Source organism: Sorex fumeus, unplaced genomic scaffold (assembly GCF_029834395.1).
Source record: "Sorex fumeus unplaced genomic scaffold, SorFum_2.1 ptg000014l, whole genome shotgun sequence".
Lineage (NCBI taxonomy): Eukaryota > Metazoa > Chordata > Mammalia > Eulipotyphla > Soricidae > Sorex > Sorex fumeus.
Genome location: NW_026606071.1, coordinates 36,914,653 through 36,934,495, shown reverse-complemented (window position 1 = coordinate 36,934,495; position 19,843 = coordinate 36,914,653). Strand labels below are relative to the sequence as shown.

General features: G+C 44.4%; 1 protein-coding gene across 2 annotated transcripts in view; it reads left to right on the top strand.

Moving 5' to 3' along the window:
- The window catches only part of USP37 (ubiquitin specific peptidase 37), a 65,777-nt gene that overhangs the window by 31,777 nt on the left and 14,157 nt on the right, over positions 1-19,843 (top strand). The window contains exons 10-17 of one of the 2 annotated variants that reach the window (XM_056111618.1): positions 1,454-1,585; positions 1,707-1,830; positions 3,185-3,375; positions 7,689-7,806; positions 10,142-10,221; positions 13,383-13,547; positions 15,365-15,430; positions 18,210-18,351. In XM_056111618.1, the coding sequence (XP_055967593.1) occupies positions 1,454-1,585; positions 1,707-1,830; positions 3,185-3,375; positions 7,689-7,806; positions 10,142-10,221; positions 13,383-13,547; positions 15,365-15,430; positions 18,210-18,351 (1,018 nt within the window). The remainder of the gene's footprint in view (positions 1-1,453; positions 1,586-1,706; positions 1,831-3,184; positions 3,376-7,688; positions 7,807-10,141; positions 10,222-13,382; positions 13,548-15,364; positions 15,431-18,209; positions 18,352-19,843) is intronic. The other variant, XM_056111619.1, reaches the window with a different exon arrangement.

Sequence of the window (19,843 nt, the reverse complement as noted above, 5' to 3'; positions counted from 1 at the left end):
TGGTGCACCCCCCCCCAATTCCCCCCCAAAAAAGGTTTTGAATGTGTTATCTTCACGGCCAGGAATATTGCCCCATAGTTGGAAGCCTGCCTCATGAGCTGGGGGGAAAGGCAGCTGGAATAGAGAAGGGATTACCAAGACAGTGATGGTTGGAGGAATCCTTCAGGATGGGAGATGTGTGCTGAAAGTAGATAAAGGATAACCTCTCAGTATCTGTATTACAAATGATAATGCCCCAAAGTAGAACGAGAGCGTATGGGGGGAAATGTCTGCCATGGAGGCGGGGGGAGGGGGTGCGGAACGTGGGGTTATACTGGGGACATTGGCGGTGGAGAATGTGCACTGGTGGTGGGATGGGTGTTTGATCATTGTATGATTGACACTCAAACATGAAAGCTTGTAACTGTATCTCATGGTGAATCAATTAAAATAAATAAATAAAAATGAGAAGTTAAAAAAAATTATCAGAACCTGGGGGGCGGTTGTTATTTTCCTTGAAGTGAAATTAAGTTGCAAAGTTATACATTTGTGCTTTTTTTTATTTCATTTTACAAGTTGTTCACAATAATTTATTACTTTCAATATTCCAACCCCAATCCCTCCTTCCCAGCACCATTATTTTTACTTTTCCCACCACCACACCCCATCCAGTGTGATATGTTACTCTTGGTATATCAGTGATGTAGAGTAGGAGATGTTGCGGCCATGTGCTCAAGGAATTACAAAATTTTAAATAGAGTGATACAGCTGGAGTTAAATTTTTAACTGGATGGTGACTCTGGCGGCTGGAGGCATCTCTGCAGCTTGTGGCTCTCTTCCAAGATTTATTTGTGATTCTCTGGATCATGGCCATTAACGAGCTTATATGGCGCCAGAAGCAGTTCATGGGTGTAACTGCCAGGCTCTCGGAAGAACAGGGAGATGGGGGGAGGTCACCCATTCCCGACTTCTGAGAGCCTGGAGAGATCGGGCACACAACCCGTATGCCTGAGTTTTTCAGCAGATTCATTCTCATGGATGAGGCTAGACCCAAATCTGTGGAGATCTGCTGTGAGCACGGCGGCAATCTGGTTCTGGAGGTTTTTGGCTGCCGGGGCTATGTTTGTTGCTTTGGTGGTGGGCTCACCCACCCGCCTCCAGGGGGCTTCAGATGAGAATCAGCCTGGCACAGAATCTGGAAGCATCTTTGCAGCCATGCATTGGTTCTTACTGGGCGTTCCCCGAACCAGCAGCAGCAGCAGCTGGAATCCAGTTTAAAATGCACATTTTTGTACCTCCCTCCCCATGCACGTGTGGGGTCAGAAATTAGTTGGGTTGTTAGCAGCACATATTACACCAACCCCCCCCCCCCCAGGTGATGCCTGGTGTTTGCTGTAGTGAGGACCCCCTGCTGTAGTGGACGGATTACCAGGACCTACCATTGTCTTCAAAAGTACTGTTTCTTTCATTTCAGCTTCTCCAATTTGGGAAATACCTGCTATATGAATGCTATTTTACAGTCTCTGTTTTCGCTGCAGTCATTTGCAAATGACTTGCTTAAACAAGGTATCCCATGGAAGAAGATTCCACTCAATGCACTTATCAGGTAATTGTTCCGAACATGGTGGATAACCCTTTAATTTATTAATTGTAGACTAACGAAGTTTTCTTTAAAATACCATTTTCCGATGTTTTGTGAAACAAACCAGTGTTTTTACTTTCACCAGACGCTTTGCACACTTGCTTGTTAAAAAAGATATCTGTAATTCAGAGACCAAAAAAGATTTACTCAAGAAAGTTAAAAATGCCATTTCAGCTACAGCAGAGAGATTCTCTGGTTATATGCAGAATGTAAGTACTGTTTTTAAATACTTTAGAGATAGGGGAAATGGTTTCAGTGTATTGCTTGATTTTTTTTTTTTAACGTGGTTGGGTATATGTGTGTTGATTTGAAATACTAGAGCACTTAACAGATTCAAGATGACTTTTCTGTGCATATTATCAGGTTTTAATAATTTGATTTACTGGGCTGGAGCAGTAGTACAGCAGGTAGGATATGTGCCTTGCATGCATTTGCCCCAGGGTCAGTCCTCAGCACCACATTTGTCCCTTGAGCACCATGAGGACTGTTGGCTGAATGATGAGAGCCAGCCAGGAGTAAGCTCCAAACACTACTGGGCGTGGCCCTAAAGCATAAATAAGTGATTTGCTGTCGCAGGAACTTGGATTGTTTTTAGATATAATAGCTATTTAAAATATTTTTTATTTTTAAATTTTATTTTCATAAGGTTGTTCACATTAATTGATTACATTTACATTCGATGTATTAATACCAATCCCACCACCATTAAACCAATTACCTACCACCATTCAAGCCTGCCTGTTATAGGCAGATTCTAGATCATTTATTTTCTGTTGCTTATTACGAATATAATGAGAGGTCGATTGGCGCTGAAAGCAGCTGGGCAAATCTAAATAAATGATTGGGGTCCAGAGACATCTTTGTAGGGAGCTAATCCATTTTGAGATGCACTTGTGAGTCTCTGGATCAAGGCCCGGTGGCTTGCTTAAATATGGCCCAGAGGCAGTGGGCGTGACAGTAGGGACCCCAAAGGGGCAGGGAGACAGGGGAAGGGATGATACAGTAGCTATTTTAGAAAAACTTTCTCTTGTCTTTTTTTTCCTATCCAGCAGTGCTGGGGAAAGGGGGGGGGCAGGGTGTCATTCTCCACCCCCTTACACACACAGCTCATTTCCAATAGTATTCCAGATCAACATGAGGCCAGGGATTGAATCCATTGCCTCCCACAAAGGCAGCGAAGGCACTTCTCTCTCTCTGGCTCTCCAAATAACTTTTTTGAAAAGCAAAAAGTCATGTGTGATTGATTGATTTATTCTTTCCTGCGCATGTGTTGTCTGATAGTGTTGGGAAGATCCCGGAGCGGGCGGGGTTTACACCTTGCTAGTGGGAACCACAAGGCTCATCCCTGGCATCTCGTGCTTCCCCCAGCACCACTGAGTGTGGCCCCCTACAAAGATTCTCTGTCGTTTATATTTATTCTCAAGATTCACTCTTCAGAACCGTAACAGTGAGTCTGTTCTCCAGCGTGCTGTTGACTTCTGAGCGCTGTGCTTGGGTAAATCAGTGCGGTGTGCTGCCAGAAGGGATGTTTGGATCTGATTCAGAATGTCATGCTTTTCTCAGGATGCTCATGAATTTTTAAGTCAGTGCTTAGATCAGCTAAAAGAGGATATGGAAAAATTGAATAAAACTTGGAAGACTGAATCTATCCCTGGTGAAGAAAATTCTCCAGATGTTTCAGCCACCAGAGTGTATACGTGCCCTGTTATTACCAATTTGGAATTTGAGGTTCAGCATTCCATTATCTGCAAAGCGTAAGTAGCTTGTAGAAAATTCTTTTCCCTTCCATTTATTTTTGATGGGTGTATAATTCTTCAGGGAAGTTCTAGTTCCGATCTTCTTGTATTCTGGAGCAATGTATAAATACGTATTTTCTGTAAAACTAAGTAATGGGTGAAAGCCAGCTAGTCACGTGTAGCAAGGAAGGTCTGATCTTACAGTGAGGTTCAAAGCGGCAAATTTAAAAAATGAAGAAGAAAATAAATAAATAAATAAATAATGAAGAAGACTCAAAAAGACACAGAACGATTAATCGGGATGTTAGTTACTGTGTGTTTTCAAAAGGTCCGGCGGCACTCTGTCTCTCCCGCCGCCCGCGTTCAGTAGTCTTAGCTGCTTCCCCCACCCCGGGGAGGTCAATGGTGATGGGCAGGAAAAGGAAGGAACGAGGGCCAGGCTGGTCGGTATCAATTGTAGTTTATTCCAGTCTTCAGTCTCACCTCTGACTCTGCCCTCTTGAGCCCAAGCCCCCTCTGAGCTTACAGTCTTAGTTTATATAGCAATCACATAGGGTGGTGACACAAAGGTGGGTTGAACCGGGGGCTGGAGCAATAGCACAGCGGGTAGGGCGTTTGCCTTGCACAGGCGACCCGGGTTTGATCCAGCATCCCATATGGTCTCCTGAGCATGACCAGGAGTGATTCCTGAGTGCAGAGCCAGGAGTAACCCCTGAGCATCTGCTGGGTGTGACCCAAAAAGAAAAAAAAAAGGTGGGTTGAACCTTAACAAATCAGCAAAGAGAGGTAAGACCACTCATCGAGGAGATTAACTCAAGGATAAAATCTCATCTAGGAAGCCTTAAGCATAAGAGAAAGAACACATGGAGGGTGCGGGATCCCGGAGGAAAAGAAAAAAGAAAAAACAGGTTCCAAAAAGAGCCGAGTTCACCCGCAAGTTCCAGATGGAGTAGGCGCCGCATCTCGCCTCCCCCAGATGGAACCCTGGTGACCAGAACCCTCTACAAACACAGCTCGAGTATGCGGGAACGAGGACTTTTTCTCAAATCTGCCGGACTACACCTCTCAGGTAACCTCTGATTCCGGAAGTCACGCCCACAGCCCGCCCCCCAGCGCCATCTTTGAAGCCTTAAGCATAAGAGAAAGAACACATGGAGGGTGCGGGATCCCGGAGGAAAAGAAAAAAGAAAAAACCGCGCGACATCTCTCTATATACAAAGTGATCAATGAGAAGTAAACCACCCAATCTTTCTCCCTGAAAGTCAGAGTTCTGGCCACAGCCCCAGAAACACAAGGACTTAATGCAGAACCCAGCAGCTTAGAGCAGAAAAGTGAAAGGACTATGCGTTAATCCAGGCCATCAAGTCTGCCGGAGGGGAAAGGGTGTTGCCCCATTCGCCCTCTCTTCTCTGGAAAGAAGGATGGCGGCCGCATGGGAGCCTTGTGGACAGCAGGTATGAGCCGGGGGTGTGGGGGCGATTAAAACCTCATGGGAAGGGGGGCGTTCCGGTCCGTCCTTCACGCCCTACCGAGGTCACCAGTTGCCCCCCACGAGCGGCTCTCCAGCACGGCCACAGCCCCAGAAGCACAAGGGCTTAATGCAGAACCCAGCAGCTTGGAGCAGAAAAGTGAAAGGACTATGCGTTAATCCAGGCAATCATTTCTGCCCAGAGGGGAAAGGGTGTTGCTCCCTTCCGCCCTCCTCCCTCTGGAAAGAAAGATGGCGGCCACATGGGAGCCTTGTGGACAGCAGGTATGAGCCGGGGGTGTGGGGGCGACTAAAACCTCATGGGAAGGGGGGCGTTCCGGTCCGTCCTTCACGCCCTACCGAGGTCACCAGTCACCCCCCACGAGCGGCTCTCCAGCACAGCCACGGCCCCAGAAGCACAAGGACTTAATGCAGAACCCAGCAGCTTGGAGCAGAAAAGTGAACGGACTATGCATTGACCCAGGCCATCAAGTCTGCCGGAGGGGAAAGGGTGTTGCCCCATTCGCCCTCTCCTCTCTGGAAAGAAAGATGGCGGCCACATGGGAGCCTTGTGGACAGCAGGTATGAGCCGGGGGAGTGGGGGCGACTAAAACCTCATGGGTCGGGGGGCGTTCCGGTCCGTCCTTCACGCCCTACCGAGGTCACAAGTCGCCCCCCGCGAGCGGCTCTCCAGCACGGCCATGGCCCCAGAAGCACAAGGACTTAATGCAGAACCCAGCAGCTTGGAGCAGAAAAGTGAACGGACTATGCGTTGATCCAGCCCATCAAGTCTGCCGGAGGGGAAAGGGTGTTGCCCCATTCGCCCTCTCCTCTCTGGAAAGAAAGATGGCAGCCACATGGGAGCCTTGTGGACAGCAGGTATGAGCCGGGAGTGTGGGGGCGACTAAAACCTCATGGGAAGGGGGGCGTTTCGCTCCGCCCTTCACGCCCTACCGAGGCCACCAGTTGCCCCCCACGAGCGGCTCTCCAGCACGGCCACGACTCCAGAACACAGAAACCAATTTCTTAACTATCTGACTTTCAGTAGAAATACTTCCAGGGTCAATAGGTAAAATAGCAGAAATCCAAAACCAACATTTAATTCTTGAACCCAGCTGTAGAAAGCAAATCACTTCACAATGCTTTTTCAGCATGTCTGATTTGGGGGGGGGGGGGGGAACTCTAAATAATAGTGGTGAATCTTTTATTGAAACAATCTAATCAAAGCGGATAGAGTGTTAACTAGAATTCATCTGCCTCACAGGGACGGGGAGGGGTGGGGGGTGGGGTTTTATTGGGGTTCTTCATGGGAGAAAATAAGTATTGGTAAAGGGAAATGTGTTTGATATTTGCATGACTGAGACATAAACCTGAAAGCTTTGTAACCTTTCCCACAGTGATTCAATAAATAAATTAAAAAAAAAAATCTCATCTAAAGAGATTATTCCAGATTACTAGGAGATCTGCTCAACGGTGGGATCCCAACAAGGGTGTGTTCTTTCCTCAGCTAGTAATCCACTTAAATAGTTGCAGTAAATCTAACATCCAATATCTCTAGCAATGTCACTCTGTATGAGCACAGTAAGAGATAAATTTACAGTTTGGTTCTTCCTGAGGACATCTCACTATATATTCCGCAGTCCTCAGGCCACGTTAGTCTTCCTAGCCCCAGCAGGGTCCTAGTCTCGTCGTCGTTACTTACTTACTTTTGGATCATGACCGCATTTGTCCATGATCATGCCCTCAACTTAGAGTTGAGTATCGTGGCGCTTTGACCTGGCCCATTTCGATGCCAGGGTAGCTCACAGCTTTCCCTGTGTCCATTCAGTCCCTCGTCGAGACCTTGCTTTTGGGGTGGTAGGAACTAAGGGCAACTGAGTCAAGAAAGCAGATGCCCAGGAGTAAATATTATTCAGAGTCAATCAACTCCCAAGTTACAAAGCATAATATAGCTGTCTTCCTGTGTCCATACAGAAAGGACATTGCTTTAAGGTAAACTATGCAAAAGACATTAACTTACAGTACAAGTTCAGTGTCCTTAGAAGGATCTGATCTCATGAGCTAACAGAATCTGATTAGGGAGAAAATGTGATTAACCACTGGGGAGGAGAGCACAGAGAAGAGTTTACAGATAAACAGAGGAATGGGAGTGACTAGGGAGCACTGCCATGGGTGTAACCCAATAAACCTAAGCTCCCTGTGGCAATGTTATTCTACAAGTTACCTTTTGGGAGGAAAAAATGGAAAAGGGCTTATGATGGGGCTTCTGGGAAGTTTGTATGTTCTGTTTCTTAATTTGAAAGTTTGTGTGTTGGTTCACTTTTACACTTTTTTTACACCTTATACTTTTGTCTGTTTTTAAATTTTGGGATTTTCTTGAAAATACAAAGTAGTGTTTAAAGTTTTTAAATGTGTATTTGGTGGTTCAGGGGTTGAATTTAGGGCTTCTTCACGTGTGCAGAGCAAGTGGTCTACCGCTGAGCTAGAGCCTTGGCCTGAAATTTTGGGGGATGATGGTAGAGGAAAGCAGACACTGGTGGACGGTTGGTGCTGCAAGTTTTCTCTAAGAAACCATACCAGTAGCAGTTTGGAAACCACGGCGCTTAAAATATCTTCAGTAAAATATTTTTCTAGTAGCTTAAAAAAATTAACTAAAAGTATAAGAACTTATAATTGTTACTAATAACGGTTAAATAAAGAGGTCTCATATTTGTTTTAAATTTGTTTTTCATGTCCGGTATAGTTTGTGAGCTCCTAGTAAATTTTGTGTCAGGGAGGTGGGGGTGTAGTATTTCTCAGTTTTATATTTTACACTGCACAGTTCAACTTCTCAGTGCTTACACTTGCTATTTGTTTTCTACAGTTGTGGAGAAATTATTCCCAAAAGAGAACAGTTTAATGACCTCTCCATAGATCTTCCTCGAAAGAAAAAACCACTTCCTCCTCGTTCCATTCAAGATTCCCTTGATCTTTTCTTTAGGGTAAATAATACTTGTGGTATTTTTGCATAATTGAATTTTATATATTAAATGTATTTGAAGTTGGTTTCTTTAAATCAGAGTTTGGAGAAAATTGCTTAGCAGGGAAAACAAAAAGATAGTAATGACTTTTTAAATCTTGATGAGTGTAATTGCAACTCATTAAAGACGTAACTGCTTACTTTGATTCAATATTCAAATCGTTTGCTGCAATATCCAGTGATTTTTGTTTTGGGATTTTTTTGTTGTTGTTGTTTGTTTTGGGGACACACTGCTGTGCTCAGGGCTTACTCCTGGCTCTCTACCTGAGAATCAGTGGGATGGGGCTGATCCTTGAGCAGAGCCAGGGCTGGGGTTCAGAGGACTGTCTGCAGTTCTGGGGATCAAACTCTGGTCAACTGCATACAAGGCAGGTGCCCTGCTGATTATACTTTCTCTTCACCCCTCATAGTCAGTGTTTTAAAAGACAGCATTAAAAATCGTTCCTTGGGCTGGAGTAAGCACTTGCCTTACAATGCATCCACCCTGGATTTGATCCCTGGCATTTGATTCCCACTGAGCACCTCTGGGAGTGATCTTCAGCATCACTCAGCATCACTGAGTGTGAATAAAAAATACTTCCAGAGGCTAGAAAGATACCTTACTTTGCATGCAGGCTGAGAACAGGCCTTTCATGCAAAAGGCCCAGATTTGATCCTTGGCACCATTTGGTGTGACCCCTGAGCTCTACTGGGTGTGACCAAAACAGAAAAAAATAAACGTCACTTGTAAACAAAATATTATTTTGAAACATTAACAGCTAAATTTTGCTATAAAATTGGAGACACTGCATAAGCTACTATAATATACTAAGATCTAAGGAATGAAAAAGTAGTTTACTTTTCCTCCTCAGGTTGTTGTGTGTCCTATTAAGAAATAAAAGTGAAGAGTCCTGTTCATCCAAAGCTAAAGATTAGTATTTGTATCCATGATGTTAGAGATTCGGAAAGATTCTGAGGGTCAGAGCAATAGTACAGCAGGTAGGGCACTTGCCTTGCATGTGGCTGACCCGGGTTCGATCCCTAGCACCCCATGTGGTCTGCCCCAGTCACCACCAAGTGTGGCCCAAAAAGACAAAAGAAGAACAGAAAGTTTCCAGGGCATAATTCGACCTGTTATGCTGCAGTCCCCGTACCTGCCAAGAGAGTGCTTGGATTGCCCTTGTCTGTTCCATAGTGGCTCATTTTCTTTTAGCAGTTAAAGAAGATTGTCTTCTTAATTCAAAAAAAATTATATTCTCTAAATGATGAACGCTTAACTCGACCCAAAGATACTCTTCTCAGGGCTGGAGCAATAGCACGGCGGATAGGGCGTTTGCCTTGCAAGTGGCCAATCCGGGTTTGATTCCCAGCATCCCATATGGTCCCCTGAGCACCGCCAGGGGTAATTCCTGAGTGCATGAGCCAGGAGTAACTCCTGTGCATTACCAGGTGTGACCCAAAAGAAAAAATGCTCTTCTCTTTGGTTTTTATCCTTCCTTACTATTCCCATTATCATAGAATTTTAATTTTTCCCATCTGTGTATCTTTGGGCCCCCAGCCCCCCACCACTTTTAAAGGATTTTTTCCCCGATTTTCTCTAGGCAGTGATCTGCACCCCAAACTTGGATGCTTTTATAGCAGTTGTTCTTAGTGGAGTGTCTCTAGAAGATTGGGTTTTATTAGAAGAAAGTTATAATAAATACGAAGTTACACCTAACTGACCCAGAACTCTGCCTACCCTGAAAATGCTTACTTTGCTGTGACCAAATATTTGGGTCTGGATGTGTCTTTTGCAGTTGCTTCTGCGGATCCGCAGGAGAAGGAATGAGAAGCTGTTTCTGTACAGTCTAGTTACTGTTTTTTTTTTTTTTTTTAAAAAGTCTAGTTACTGTGTCAGAGAGAGACGTTTTCTTTGGTGTCACAGAAAATCAGGGACTCTGAAATAAGGCACATTTTATGACTGTTTTAAAGATTGGGTATTTATTTAATAAGACTATGACTCCTGGGGCCAGAACCATGGTAGGCGTGGCTCTTGCCTTAAATGCGGCAGGCCTGGGTTTGTTCGCCGCCATCCCATATGGTCCCCTGAGCACTGCCAGGAGTAACTCCTGAGTGCAGAGTCAGGAGAAACCCCTAAGCACCAACGGAGTGGGGCGCCAAAACCAAAAACAGGTTTATGATTCCAGTCAGAAAAATTAAGACAGATTCAAGAACCATCTTTCCCCAGATCTAGTATGACTAGAATGGACTATTGGCGTGTCGTGGGGTAATGCTGACTCAACTTCATGCTGCTGTATTTTCCCTCTGTTTTTTTGCAGGCAGAGGAGCTTGAGTATTCCTGTGAGAAGTGTGGTGGGAAATGTGCTCTCGTTAGGCACAAATTCAACAGGTTACCCAGGTACAGTTGCTTTTTTTCGGTTTTACTTTAACTATTTCTGAATATGTGAGGTTTACTTGTGGGTCCGTGAACCTGAAGAAGGTAGAGCACGGAATGTTGGAGTGAGAGCCGGAGCTACTGTACAGCGATTGAGGCGCTGCTTGCCTTGCTTGCAGCCAACCAGGGTTCAATCCCCGGCATCTCATATTGTCCCCCGAGCCTGCCAGGAGTGATTCCTGAGCACAGAGCCAGGAGTAACCCCTGAGCACTGTGGCATGTGACCCAAAACAGTTTAAGGGGGAAAGGATTGCAAATACTGGAGAAGACAAGGGATTCCTGAGAATCCCATGAGGACAGTTGGCGGAATCCCACGAGGACAGCGGGAATGATGATAAGGACTGGCTAATGAAATCGATTTTAAGTGAATGCTAACATGTAACGTTCTGTAATCGTGCATTGTCCTGCTTGTTGAAGTCTGCCTCCTTTATCTCCAGCGCGGTAAGAATTGGCCATAGGTCCATCAGTGTGTGTCTGTTAAACTCGGGGACCCAGAGAAATAGCTCAGCGGGCTGGGCGAGTGCATGATCTGCTTGCAAGGTGCCTAGGTTTCCTCCACACGGAGCCAGGATCAGCCCCCAGGCACGGCGCCCAAACTAAAAATAAAATAGGAGTAGCAGTTTCCTGGATTTTGTGTTCCTTTATCCTATAAGTTAGTAAGTTTTCTGTAATCATAAGACAGTTTTTCTGAATTAGGAATGATATTATGTTGCATTAACTCTGTACAGATAGTCATAACACATGTGATGTGGTTATAAGACAACTTTTAATTCTTTCCAAGAATAACTCTCACCCACAAACAGCTTGTTTTTTTACATTAAGTGTTTGCATGGCACTGTGCCGAGTACTTGACCTTGTTTTTGAGCCTCAGTTTTCTAGTAAATACGGAATTTCTGGAACCTTAGAGCAGTGTTTACCGAAGTGGGTTGGGAGTGGGGCAAGTGGTATGCTGAATGGTGGGGAAGGGAGGGGAAGTGGGGGTGGAGGGAGTGCCAGCTGTCTTGCTAAAGGTTAATTTTAAGGGTCAGGTTTATGCTCTGATTTTATTTTCTGAAAAGAGGCAAATTGGGCAAACAAGCTTGGGGACCTCTGCCCTAGAAACTAGTTCTCCCACATTCCATAACCTTTCTTGAAAATTGATTTTCTAATGACTTTTCAAATCATAGCAATATTAATGTGTTGGCCATAGTCTATATCCCTCCACTCTTGCCCTCCCAGCAGTACCAGGCACCCAGGGGCACTCCCCTTGATTCTTGGCCATCTGGTCCAGTTCAGTGCTAGGGCTGGAGGACATGGTGCTGTTTATTTAAGCCTTATGGTGTTGGCTTGCACCAGGACTACCCTAGTGGTGTAGGGGCCTCCAGAGCCACAGCCATGATGCTGGGGGGAGGGTGGTAACTGAGAGAACCAGGGTCAGGTACATGCAAGGCACGCATCTTAACTCCTGTACTAGTTCCCCAAGCCTCTATGTATTTTTAACTGAAGAGGCTTATCCTTTCTTGTTTATAAATATTTTGAGGCAGGAGAATAGGAACAGGGAAAGAAATCTTAAGGAAGATGATTGTTGTCAGTTGTTGGGCCTCAGAACCAGTGTACAATTGAAAATGCTTTTATAGGGCCAGAGCAGTAGCTCCAGGGCTGAAATGCTTGCTCGGCCTGCTAGAGCCATCTTATGCCAGGGGTGAGCCCTAAGCATAAAGCCAGGTGCAGCCCCTGAGCATCTAGGTATACGGCATAAACACCAACCGAAACTTGTTGGAATTAGAGAGTTAAATGACTTCCCTTTTCTATTCTCTAGATACTTGGATTTTGTTTTGCTTGGGGGCTACCCCTGGCGGTAATCAGGGCATACTCTTGCCTCTCAGCTCAGGAATCGCTCCTGGCAAGGCTCTCAGAGCCAGATGTAGCACCGAGGATTGAATCTGGGTCTGTTGCATGCATGGCTTCCTTCTCCTCCTCTTTCTCCTCTTCTTCCTCCCCTTCTTCCTCTTCTCCTCTTTCTTCTTCTATGTCCCCTTCCTCCTCCTCCTTTTCCTCCTCCTCCTCCTTTTCCTCCTTTTGAAAAAAAGATGTTCTTGTCAGGTCACCGTCACTGTCACTGTCCTCCCGTTCATCGATTTGCTCGAGCCGGCCCAGTAACATCTCCATCGTGAGACTTGTTGTTACTGTGTTTGGCATATCGAATACGTCATGGGGAGCTTGCCCGGCTTTGCCGTGCGGGCGAGATACTCTCGGTAGCTTTCATGGGTCTCTGAGAGGGGAGGAGGAATCGAACCTGGGTTGACCGTGTGCAAGGCAAACGCCCCACCCACTGTGCTATCGCTCCAGCCCTTTGTCAGATCATGTTAAAAAATTTAATGTTCATCATCAAATATAAGGACCACTTGGCTTTTGGAGGGGCCGAGTGGAACCAGACCCGCAGTGCTCAGGGCTTGCTCCTGACTCTGCACTCAGGATCACGATCCTGGCAGTGCTGGGGAACCATACATGGTGCTGGGGATAGAACCTGGGTTGGCCGCTTGGAAGGGGAATAGCTTGTCCCCTGTATTGTTGCCCTGGCCTAAGGCTGCTTGACATTTTAATTTAAATTCTGTTCATGTTTATCAATTATATTCTTTTTTTTAATGAATTAGGTAATACTACAGTAGATAATTTAAGAATTTAACCCAGTATCGTTACTAACATTAAAAATTTTTTGAACTCTTCGTCTCTCGCCTTTTGTTTGGTGTTACAAAAGAAGCAGCAGGCTTAGAGGGCACTGGTGCTGTGGCACTCACCTTGTATGCCACCGGATACCCAGCACCACGTGGTTCCCTGAGCACCTCCAAGAGTGACCAAAATCACCTTCCTCTCGCCTCCTAGAAGGAACCTCAATACATGACTATTTTGCTCTGTCCTCGGCAAGCCTTCCAGTGTCTCTGGTCCGTTTTTTCTTACTTACGTTCCTAGTACCTGGCACCATGTGTGGCAAGTGTTTGGTTAATGTCCTTTGAAAGGCTTCTTAGGTCAACCAGAATTATTCTTTGTTTCAGAGGCGGTCACCAGGGATTGCTCTTTTCCTGTAAGGAAACTTCCCCTGTGCGTGACCCATTAACCTTCCCCCCTCCTCCTCTGCTGTTTTTCAGGATCCTTATTCTTCATTTGAAGCGATACAGTTTCAACGTCGCCCTCTCACTTAACAACAAGGTCGGGCAACAAGTCATCATTCCCAGATACCTGACCCTGTCGTCCCATTGCACTGAAAACACAAAACCACCCTGCACGCTCAGTGGGAGCACACACACCACAGTGTAAGTCCCAAGAGGGTTCTGTTTCGGAGTGGGGGGGAGCAGGACTGGGCCTCAGATCCTGGGTTTCATATATGGAAAGCCTGTGCTCCACCTGTGAGTGACCTCCTGTCTAAGAAATAACTCTTCGTCATCCCTTTCAAAGTAGACTTTAGCATCTTTTGGGGGGTGGGGGGTGGAGAGAGGCACTAGAAAACATAAGTATAGGTAAAGGTGGAAGAATCTGCTTTATTTTGGAGTTTTAGTGCTAAATTACAGCCTGATTGAAGTGATGAAATGAAAAGATTTAACAATTCTTCCAAATACATTGGCTGCCTCTTCTAGTGAGTTATTTTTGGGGTAAGTGCTCTTACTCTTTTAGATCACCAGAAGACAGTTTCATCCATGTTGGGTGTATAACCCAACTTCACTTGATTAAAAGAACCACCTGAAACACTAAAAATAGCAGTGCCTGTGTTCTTTGCCAAGAAGTTCTGTTTCAGTGGATCTGAGATAGGACTTGGGAACCAGTAACTTCAACATATAGCTTTGGTGGCTTTTAGAGAAATGCAGATTTGAGAAGCAGTATACCTAAGTCTTACATTGGGACCCTAAAATCGGGTACGTCTTTCTACAATGTTTTATTACCAATGTGAACCAGGAACCTCAATGCTTTCTAGAAAACTGTCCATGAGAACAGAGGTAACCTTTCCTTTTGACTTTGATTCACCATGTGCGTTGGGAAGACCTTACGACTTCTGAATCTCTTGTTTTCTGTGTATTTGCATTGTTTGGGGGCCATTCAGCAGCACTTCTGACTCGTGAACACTAATTTGGCACAGTCATAAAGTTCTAGAATTTCCATGGTCAACGGGAATTTAGAGGGTCGGAGAGATAACAGTGTGCAGGGTGCTTGCTTTGTACACAGCCAACCCGGGTTCAATCCACAGCGCTACTTCTGATCCCCTGAACCCCACCAGGAGTGATCACTGAGCACGGAGCCACAAGTAACCCTGAGCACCACTGAGCATGGCCCAAGAAACAATGGTTGTGATGGTGTTGGGGAGTTCAAAGATTTTTGTCTAAATTTTTAGTTTGTAGAAAAGACCAAGGAGATTTAAGTAGAAGTGCCATTGATGATAAACATTTCACAGGATGGATGAAGTTCATTGATGTGGTTTTGTAAAATGTATTTCCCCTTCCATTAGTGAGATCTATGCTATATCGTATAAACTGATATGAAGACCCCCGTGGGTCACTGATAAAGGCCCGAGCATCTAAGTTTCTCTTAAGCGGCCTTGCTTTGGAGCAGACGTTTTTTGCTTGATCGCAGCTGCTCTCTGCAGGCGGAGCAATAGTGTCTGGCAGTAGCCCGTGTCAGACTGGCGTTCTCTGGACTCTGCCCCCCACATGCGCCCAGGCTCTCTGACACTGCACCTCAGTAGCGTTAAAAGCCTTTGGACAGATTCCTTGCTGTGATTGTAAGAAAAACAGTTGAGTGATTTTCAGCGGTATGCGAAGCCATACACACGTGCTTCTTTCTTAGTTCAGTGCCTGGCACCTTTAAGTCCTCAACAAAGGAGAGCTGTTATTATTGCTTAAAAAGCAAAAAGCCAAGACAAGGTAATTTTTCCTCGTTCTCTTCATCCATATTATATTCAATTTATTTCCCATCCTATTTAGAGTATTGGAGCAGGGAGAGCCTAGAGATGGTATTTTGTTTTCTCTTTTGGCCTCTATTGCTAGTAAAAGTCTTACTGTCTTTTTAAGAGAATATAAGTTACAAATATATATATTTTAATGTAATCATATACATTATATATTTTCCAATTTTCTGATAGTTCTAGACCATTGAAAGCCTCTCAAATGGTGAATTCCTGCGTCACCAGCCCTTCTACACCTTCAAAGTGAGTTATATTTCTTGTGTACCCAAAATTTGTACTTTAAAGGATTTGGCTTACCCTAATTTCCAAAGTCACCCCCTTCTCTTTTCTTTATTATTTCTCTTTTTTGCATGATAACTACTCTCTATTATCATACTTTAAATTTTCCCTCGATCTGCTTTACTCTGTAATCTAGAACATAACACATTTTTAACAGTGAAGCAAGTTCAGATGATCCTTAAAATTTTATTTTAAAACATAAAATCTCCGAATCTGTAGTGTTTTCATCCGACAACTCCAGAAGTTGATGAAAAGGAATTTTAAGGATTGCAAGAATAAAATAACCTCTTTGTACAGAGCACCATTTTCCTAAAGATAGGCATGAAAATCCCAGAAACAGCTTCCCACGCGTGGCTCGCTGCGCTGAGCCCGGAGCCTTTGGAAAGGGGCCAGGGATGCAGACACACCCTGGATCATGGCTGCTCTGCAAACGTTTGGAGAGAAGCAAATAATATGCTTTCGGACATGCCTCCTCTTTGGTTGAACCGGAACCACAGTTCCTGATTAGAACAGTTCTAGCTGACTTGGGTGCGATTTGTCTCTAATATCAGGCTTCCTGAAAATTTGACATCCCGAAGTACATTTAGGAAAGAGACACTTCTGTTGCATAAGGGCTATTGGGGGGCTTTATATAACCATCAAATGACATTTGGGAACTGCTCTTTTCTTTTCCTCCTGTTAATTATTTTTCAGTGCAATTAAAACCAGATGACTAACATGACTAGAAATCTGAAATGGTCCCGATATGAATACTCTTGCCCGTTCTCAAGATACACATGAGCAATACCACTTGGCTGCTTAGAAAGTGAGCAAGTGATGCATTTACAGGATGACTATTTTTCATTGCTACAGGCAAGCTGCCTTTGTGAATACAGTAATTATTAATGGAATGCACTCTTTATGTACCGAATCACTAGTTCCACGAAGGAGATGGTTTCATTGGGCATCATTTTACTTGGCATGGACATATGTTCTCCAGGGTCTACTGGTGTGAGAATCTGAGAATTGTTCTTCCAAGGATGATTAGGCCCTCGAAGACCTGTCATGCCGATCAAACTTAAAAGAGGCGGAGTTAAGAACCAAAATACCTACCGGTTCTCTTACCGTGTCCCTCGTCACATTTGACCCTGGTACTGTAGTTAATACTGCAGCCAAGTCTTTACTGGGATGGACAAATTAATCCGTTCGGTTTTGCTTGGTGAGCAATCAGAAGTAAGGAACGAAGATGGCTAATTGGCTGTCTCTCACGTTCTCCGCAGAACCCTTTTAAACACTTGGTGGGAGGCTAGTCACGTGTTTAGCCTGAAGTGCAGTGATAGCCTGGCCGCTCGCAGCCGCAGGCTGTGTTGGGGCTTATCACTGACCACTTGCCTCTTTTCTTTGATCCACATTGCTGTCCAGTCCTCCTGACTTCCATTGTGGCCTCATTCTTCAGTACCATCACTCTACGTGTTTCTTTACAGTTTCCACCTTTGAATTAAGTTTTTTCCGATTTCCATTTTATTTTCTTTTTTCCAGAATGACATGAATTTATGTGAACCTCCATGGAAGCAAGTCTGTGCTCTGTGACCTTTCCTACTTTTTTCTTTAGTTTTATTTTCAGCTCACAGTAACACCTTACTTATCTGGGATCATAGCAGAACAATTGTTGTTGATATTTTGCAAGTGAATTGGACTGAAGCTTGCCTTTCAAAGCATTCATTAATCCTTAAGACTTTTTCTGTCTGGGGCCAGAGCAGTAGTGCAAGGGTGCCTGCCTTGCACATAGCTGACCTGGGTTCAATCCCTGGCACCCCGAGCCCATCAGAAGTGATCGACAAGCACAGAGCCAGGAGTAAGCCCTGTGCACTTCCACAAACCAAGTAAATGCACAAATAAAATCTTTAAAATTTTCTACTTATTTTAGAAGATCAGATTCATTGTCCCCTTACAGAATTGTTAAATAAAATACATTGGTGATATTAAAATCTGTTGGAATAACCTGAAATATACCTTTCCCATTTTGTGCTGCATTTTACTGATCATGCCTTCAAAGGCACTTAATTCTTGTGAGACAGGTTATCTGCATATTAAGTGGCTTTCTGGTTCTTCGTTTCCCCTTTCTGTGTTTATAACTTTTTCATTTCTTCGCTCTCATTTCTTGATGGACTTGCAGCATTGTTTTATCCAACTTTTCCTGGGAAAGAAAGGGTCCATACCAAATGAGTCAAATGCATGGGCTTTGAAACGGCTGCCTGCCTCAAATATCTTTTTCCTCTACTTTGGTATCTCTGTATTTTGTAAGGTCAAGGTTGCCAGAAATTGACCTACATATAATTGGATAAGTGGAATGTTACTGTTAAATTAATGTGCATGAGTCATAATTTTAAATATCAAAAATTAGTCCTCATGCACACTAGTCCAAAACATTTATTCATTGCGTGTGTCTGCATGCGTTCACAAGAATACTTGCTTTATGAAAAACAACAAACTTCTCTGGGGTTAATCATTAAAAGAAAAAAAGGCACAAAGTGATTGGTTTACGGGTGATATAGGATAGCATAAGAGTTGTCTATTTTTCAAAGCATGGCTTTTTTGGAGTGTGGCGAAGGTAATGCTTAAAATACACATATTTTTCCCCTTTTTTCCTCTGTGTATTTTCCAAAATGGAAAAGATTTTTGTTTTTATATTCTATATCAAAAGACTAATGGGGACAAGTATTTGTCAGACTTACAGGTTATGTTCTTTTTCCTTAAATTACAGGAATTTTACCTTTAAATCCAAGAACTCCTTGGCTTTATGCCTTGATTCGGATGGTGAAGATGAGCTTAAACGTTCTGTGGCCCTGAGCCAGCGACTTGGTGAAATAACAGGTAGTGAACAACTGCAGGAAGACCTGGAGAAAGTAAGTAACTCCTCATTAAGATACTGGGGCTGGAGAGATAGCACAGCGGGTAGGACTTGGTTTGGTTTGTCTTATTTTCTGGACCACTCTGTTCTCAGGCACTCCCGGCTCTGTGCTCCAGAGCTACTCCTGGTGGAGTTCAGGGGTCCGTATGTGCTGCTGGGATTTGAACCATGGTCATGGCTGCTGCTGTATGCTAGACGGACGCCTTAACCTTTACCCCTAACCTTAATCTCTGTCCAGCACTTTTTTTTTTAATGTAGGCGTATTGCTATTTATTCAGCCATTGATTAGGCTGATTGAATTGGGCATGAACTCTACCTTACCTTTTTTTTTTTTTTCGTTTTTTATAATTTTACTTATTGAATCACAGTGAGAACAGTTACAAAGCTTTCGGGTTTAAGTTTCGGTCATACACTGAAACACCCAGTGCCCATTTTCCACCACCAAAAACCCCAACATCCTCCCATCCCACGCCCTCCCCCTACTGTGGGTCAGATGATTTCCACATTACTCTCTCTTTCTACTTTGATTACATTCAATATTTCAGCACCAGACCCACCATTATTATTTGGGATTTTACCCCAACACGCAGATCTGCCGAAAAGGCAGCCGTAGACAGTTTCCTATTGCTGGTTATAAATAACATATGATGTCACGTGGCCACAGTAGTAGCTGCAATTTTGTAATTCCAGAATTTTAACAAATAAATTTGGAGGGATTTCTGTCAAAACCTGCTGGGTTCTGAAATTTGCTCCTGAGTCTCTTGGATCATGGCCATTAAGCAGCTTGATCAGAAGCCATAGAGGCCTTTCGTGGGCGGCTACTCGGGGTCTCATTGGGGCGGGGAGGAAGGGTCCAGCTCCACCCCCATCCCACAAGGCCCCACGTGTCTCATCACTGTGGGCCCAAACCTCACTGTCCAGTGGCTTCTGGAAGATAGAGGCCACCAAGCCGCCAAGAGGGAGCAGACAGAGGGACAACACCCATTCCCCCCTGGGGTGGTCCGGTGCCAGTAACCCATTGCGGGGACCAGACGCATCTCTGCCAAAAGCCACTGGGTTCCAAGATTTGTCTCTGAGTCTCTGGGATCATGGCCGTGAAGCAGTTTGATCAGATCCAGAGAGGCCTTGCCTCCAATTATATAGCTGAACTGGAGTTGGTTTGTGGGTGTGTCTCCCACATACCTAACTTTTAGCTATTTACTTATTTGGTAAACTTTGCCCTAAGTTTTTGGGGCCTGACCAAAAGCACAGCAGCAATTTTAGGGTATCTGGAAGTCTGAAGGCGCCATCAGGCTGCTGATGCACTTGCCTCACAGATACAGATTGACCTGCTGGCAGCACCATATCCCCTCTGTCCAGCACTTTAAATAGTTTAAGGAGTCTGTTTTCTCTCATTTCAAAAACCAATCTATTTAAGCATGCATTGAAATTGAAGAAATGGCAAAGTGATGAATAAGTTGCTTTCTCGTTAGCTCTCAGAGCTTCTT